At 28.3% G+C, this 6,000-nt stretch overlaps 3 protein-coding genes across 3 annotated transcripts; all 3 read left to right on the forward strand.

The window, feature by feature from the left end:
* Positions 1–95: 95 nt before the first annotated feature.
* LOC123922715 lies at positions 96–563 on the forward strand. The gene has a single exon (XM_045975412.1). It carries the CDS (start codon positions 96–98, stop codon positions 561–563), a length of 468 nt encoding a protein of 155 aa, XP_045831368.1.
* Positions 564–2,409: 1,846 nt separating this feature from the next.
* LOC123922716 lies at positions 2,410–2,856 on the forward strand. Its single transcript, XM_045975413.1, has one exon. The coding sequence runs from the start codon at positions 2,410–2,412 to the stop codon at positions 2,854–2,856; it is 447 nt and encodes a 148-aa protein (XP_045831369.1).
* A 1,874-nt stretch (positions 2,857–4,730) lies between these two features.
* On the forward strand, positions 4,731–5,198 carry LOC123922717. Its single transcript, XM_045975414.1, has one exon. The coding sequence runs from the start codon at positions 4,731–4,733 to the stop codon at positions 5,196–5,198; it is 468 nt and encodes a 155-aa protein (XP_045831370.1).
* The last annotated feature ends 802 nt before the right edge of the window (positions 5,199–6,000 follow it).

A 6,000-nucleotide genomic window follows, 5' to 3' on the forward strand; every position in this document is an offset into this window, starting at 1 on the left:
CTCAAAAAGTATATATATATATATATATATACACCAACGAAAACAATCAGAATTTGTGTTCTAGTTTAGGGATAAATTAGAGTGAAATTAGCAAGATGACAAATGTTTCCATAATAACTTACGCTGCTTTTGTTCTTGCATTGATCTTCAAAAGTAATAATGCTATGTTGATGCCATTCCTGATAGACGCAAACGCAAATTATTGTAAATCAATTATGAATTACATGGAGGCAGAGTGTCAACGGTATTTTTTGGATGATAAATATTCACAACCAGATTATTCTTGTTGTTCTGCATTTCAAGTTGTTGCAGCACACGCTACAAGTTGCAGTTGCATTTGTGATACTATAGAGGATGATAACAATTTGTCAATGGAGGCCAGAAAGATACAGAAGCTCCCTACTATTTGTGGTTTATCATCACCCCCTTGTCCGAGTCCAGGACCCAGTCATGCTCCAAATTCTTCAGATGATAATTCAATTCTTGTTTATTTGTTTATCGTGCTTTCTATGTTGATTATAGGTTGTGCTGTATATGCAGATTGTTCTAAAGATGGGATTTGATCGGCCGGTCGAATCGGGATTTTTTTCTACTTTTGTTTTTTTAGGGAATGTATTTTTTTTTTACTGGACATTTTATTTCTATATATATATATATATATATTAACCTTTTTTTTATACATTTTTTTGTTTTATCGTGATTTTAACCTTCTAGAAGGCCCTCCACTTCACTTCATAGAAGCGCTAATGAAGTCGTATAGCTCGCAATAAGGAGCCTAGTTATTGCTTTTTTTGTTTACTTTACCACGCAAAGAAAGTAAGAATATCATCGGTAAGACTGGTTGTTGTGGGGTGATGATATGTAATTAACAATTTAGAAAGATGTGGTATATTTTGAATTAAACTTTCTATTTATTTTACTTTTCTTTTTTTTTTTTTTTATATTTTGAAACAAATACAATCAACTCAATTCATTAACAATAAATAAATTAATACAACGAGGGACACAATTAAAGAAAATGCGACTAGATCATGAATGGTCGGCGCCCTAACTAAAGTGTGAGCTGACATGTTCGTTTGTCGCTTAGTAAACTTGATCTCAAAGTTCAGATTACATTAATTGTAACAACAAATTAATGGATAAAAATGTCTTATGTAGTCGTTGTTAATAATATTTTGTTGCTAAAAAAAAATAAATAAATAAATAAATAAATAATGGATAAAATAATAGAATTCAACTTTGATAATAGAATCACTTTCAAAAATAAATAAATAAATAAATAAATAATGGATAAAATAATAGAATTCAACTTTGATAATAGAATCACTTTCAAACATAATCTTGGACCACCCTCTAGAAGTGGCTACACGAATAGCCTTGACTTCACCTTCCGCTATCGTAAGATTTGCAACAACAAAAGATGTCATTTGAATTATTTTTTAATTATTTTTGTTATTTTATTGTTATTATTTGTGTTTTGTTCCTATCTATAATCTGTTTTATTCTTATTTTTAAGCATATCATCTTTTTATATATTTTTTTTTTGTGCAATTACAACGAAAGATATAAAACTTGAAATATGGTTATTTTAAGTCTATCATCCTTTTATTGTATTTATTTTATATTCTTTCTATTTTTTTTTTTACTTAAATTACGATGGATGAATGAAAGATATAAAACTTAAAATATTTTTTTGGTAGTAATAATAATAATATAACAAAAAGACTTATTTAATTAGAATGAGATTATTTGTTAGAGATTTGTTTGTTTGTTTGATGAGGACAAAGAAGAAGATAAATTTAATAAAATATAACATAAATACTATGAAAATATAACATAAATTTAATAAATTTGTTTGTTTGTTTGTTTGTTTGTTTGTTTGATGAAAAATATAACATAAATTTAATAAAATATGTTTTTTTTTTCAAAAAAAAAATACTATGAAAATTAGTGGGCCGAGCCATGTAGGCTTTTGCTTATCGAGTCGGGTTAAGCGGACCGGACCATGAAGTTAACGGGTCGGGCTGAGCCGGCCCCTTTATTTGACCGGGCCCCTTCGGGCCGGCCCCTTTGACAGCTCTACCCCTTAGAGTTATAAATAGGGTTATAATTTCATAAATCCGATTAATCATGGTGAATCTGTTTAATTTCCATGCTTTTCGGAAAAGATTTGGATATTATTGATATTAATATTTAATTTAATATAAATATCTTTAACAACAAAGTCTTCCTCAAAAAGTATATATATATATATATATATATATATATATATATATATATATATATATATATATATATATATATATATATATATATATATATATATATATATATATATATATATACACCAACGAAAACAATCAGAATTTGTGTTCTAGTTTAGGGATAAATTAGAGTGAAATTAGCAAGATGACAAATGTTTCCATAATAACTTACGCTGCTTTTGTTCTTGCATTGATCTTCAAAAGTAATAATGCTATGTTGATGCCATTCCTGATAGACGCAAACGCAAATTATTGTAAATCAATTATGAATTACATGGAGGCAGAGTGTCAACGGTATTTTTTGGATGATAAATATTCACAACCAGATTATTCTTGTTGTTCTGCATTTCAAGCTGTTGCAGCACACGCTACAAGTTGCAGTTGCATTTGTGATACTATAGAGGATGATAACAATTTGTCAATGGAGGCCAGAAAGATACAGAAGCTCCCTACTATTTGTGGTTTATCATCACCCCCTTGTCCGAGTCCAGGACCCAGTCATGCTCCAAATTCTTCAGATGATACTTCAATTCTTTTTTATTTGTTGATCGTGCTTTCTATGTTGATTATAGGTTATGCTGTATGTGGGTAGATTGTTTTAAAAATGGGATTTGATCGGCCGGTCGAATCTGGAATATTTTTTCTACTTTTGTTTTTTTAGGGAATGTATTTTTTTTTTTATTGGACATTTTATTTCTATATATATATATATATATATATATATATATATATATATATATATATATATATATATATATATATATATATTAACCTTTTTTTTATACATTTTTTTTGTTTTATCGTGATTTTAACCTTCTAGAAGGCCCTCCACTTCACTTCATAGAAGCGCTAATGAAGTCGTATAGCTCGCAATAAGGAGCCTAGTTATTGCTTTTTTTGTTTACTTTACCGCGCAAAGAAAGTAAGAATATCATCGGTAAGACTGGTTGTTGTGGGGTGATGATATGTAATTAACAATTTAGAAAGATGTGGTATATTTTGAATTAAACTTTCTATTTATTTTACTTTTCTTTTTTTTTTCTTTATATTTTGAAACAAATACAATCAACTCAATTCATTAACAATAAATAAATTAATACAACGAGGGACACAATTAAAGAAAATGCGACTAGATCATGAATGGTCAGCGCCCTAACTAAAGTGTGAGCTGACATGTTCGTTTGTCGCTTAGTAAACTTGATCTCAAAGTTCAGATTACATTAATTGTAACAACAAATTAATGGATAAAAATGTCTTATGTAGTCGTTGTTAATAATATTTTGTTGCTAAAAAAATAAATAAATAAATAAATAAATAATGGATAAAATAATAGAATTCAACTTTGATAATAGAATCACTTTCAAAAATAAATAAATAAATAAATAAATAATGGATAAAATAATAGAATTCAACTTTGATAATAGAATCACTTTCAAACATAATCTTGGACCACCCTCTAGAAGTGGCTACACGAATAGCCTTGACTTCACCTTCCGCTATCGTAAGATTTGCAACAACAAAAGATGTCATTTGAATTATTTTTTAATTATTTTTGTTATTTTATTGTTATTATTTGTGTTTTGTTCATATCTATAATCTGTTTTATTCTTATTTTTAAGCATATCATCTTTTTATATATTTTTTTTTTGTGCAATTACAACGAAAGATATAAAACTTGAAATATGGTTATTTTAAGTCTATCATCCTTTTATTGTATTTATTTTATATTCTTTCTATTTTTTTTTTACTTAAATTACGATGGATGAATGAAAGATATAAAACTTAAAATATTTTTTTGGTAGTAATAATAATAATATAACAAAAAGACTTATTGGATTAGAATGAGATTATTTGTTAGAGATTTGTTTGTTTGTTTGATGAGGACAAAGAAGAAGATAAATTTAATAAAATATAACATAAATACAATGAAAATATAACATAAATTTAATAAAATATAACATAAATTTAATAAATTTGTTTGTTTGTTTGTTTGTTTGTTTGATGAAAAATATAACATAAATTTAATAAAATATGTTTTTTTTTTCAAAAAAAAAATACTATGAAAATTAGTGGGCCGAGCCATGTAGGCTTTTGCTTATCGAGTCGGGTTAAGCGGACCGGACCATGAAGTTAACGGGTCGGGCTGAGCCGGCCCCTTTATTTGATCGGGCCCCTTCGGACCGGCCCCTTTGACAGCTCTACCCCTTAGAGTTATAATTAGGGTTATAATTTCATAAATCCGATTAATCATGGTGAATCTGTTTAATTTCCATGCTTTTCGGAAAAGATTTGGATATTATTGATATTAATATTTAATTTAATATAAATATCTTTAACAGCAAAGTCTTCCTCAAAAAGTATATATATATATATATATATATATATATATATATATATATACACACCAACGAAAACAATCAGAATTTGTGTTCTAGTTTAGGGATAAATTAGAGTGAAATTAGCAAGATGACAAATGTTTCCATAATAACTTACGCTGCTTTTGTTCTTGCATTGATCTTCAAAAGTAATAATGCTATGTTGATGCCATTTCTGATAGACGCAAACGCAAATTATTGTAAATCAATTATGAATTACATGGAGGCAGAGTGTCAACGGTATTTTTTGGATGATAAATATTCACAACCAGATTATTCTTGTTGTTCTGCATTTCAAGTTGTTGCAGCACACGCTACAAGTTGCAGTTGCATTTGTGATACTATAGAGGATGATAACAATTTGTCAATGGAGGCCAGAAAGATACAGAAGCTCCCTACTATTTGTGGTTTATCATCACCCCCTTGTCCGAGTCCAGGACCCAGTCATGCTCCAAATTCTTCAGATGATAATTCAATTCTTGTTTATTTGTTTATCGTGCTTTCTATGTTGATTATAGGTTGTGCTGTATATGCAGATTGTTCTAAAAATGGGATTTGATCGGCCGGTCGAATCGGGATTTTTTTCTACTTTTGTTTTTTTAGGGAATGTATTTTTATTTTTTTTACTGGACATTTTATTTCTATATATATATATATATATATATATATATATATTAACCTTTTTTTTATACATTTTTTTGTTTTATCGTGATTTTAACCTTCTAGAAGGCCCTCCACTTCACTTCATAGGAGCGCTAATGAAGTTGTATAGCTCGCAATAAGGAGCCTAGTTATTGCTTTTTTTGTTTACTTTACCGCGCAAAGAAAGTAAGAACATCATCGGTAAGACTGGTTGCTGTGGGGTGATGATCTGTAATTAACAACTTAGAAAGATGTGGTATATTTTGAATTAAACTTTCTATTTATTTTACTTTTTTTTTTATATTTTGAAACAAATATAATCAACTCAATTCATTAACAATAAATAAATTAATACAACGAGGGACACAATTAAAGAAAATGCGACTAGATCATGAAATGGTCGGCGCCCTAACTAAAGTGTGAGCTGACATGTTCGTTTGTCGCTTAGTAAACTTGATCTCAAAGTTCAGATTACATTAATTGTAACAACAAATTAATGGATAAAAATGTCTTATGTAGTGGTTGTTAATAAAATTTTGTTGCTAAAAATAAATAAATAAATAAATAATGGATAAAATAATAGAATTCAACTTTGATAATAGAATCACTTTCAAACATAATCTTGGACCACCCTCTAGAAGTGGCTACACGAATAGCCTTGACTTCACCTTCCGCTATCGTAAGATTTGCAACAACAAAAGATGTCATTTGAATTATGG

The sequence above is a fragment of the Trifolium pratense genome, linkage group LG4 (genome assembly GCF_020283565.1).
Source record: "Trifolium pratense cultivar HEN17-A07 linkage group LG4, ARS_RC_1.1, whole genome shotgun sequence".
Lineage (NCBI taxonomy): Eukaryota > Viridiplantae > Streptophyta > Magnoliopsida > Fabales > Fabaceae > Trifolium > Trifolium pratense.

What these genes read in the sequence shown, in the direction of transcription:
- LOC123922715 (XM_045975412.1), top strand. Translation starts at nt 96, where the DNA reads ATGACAAATGTTTCCATAATAACTTACGCTGCTTTTGTTCTTGCATTG.
- LOC123922716 (XM_045975413.1), top strand. Translation starts at nt 2,410, where the DNA reads ATGACAAATGTTTCCATAATAACTTACGCTGCTTTTGTTCTTGCATTG.
- LOC123922717 (XM_045975414.1), top strand. Translation starts at nt 4,731, where the DNA reads ATGACAAATGTTTCCATAATAACTTACGCTGCTTTTGTTCTTGCATTG.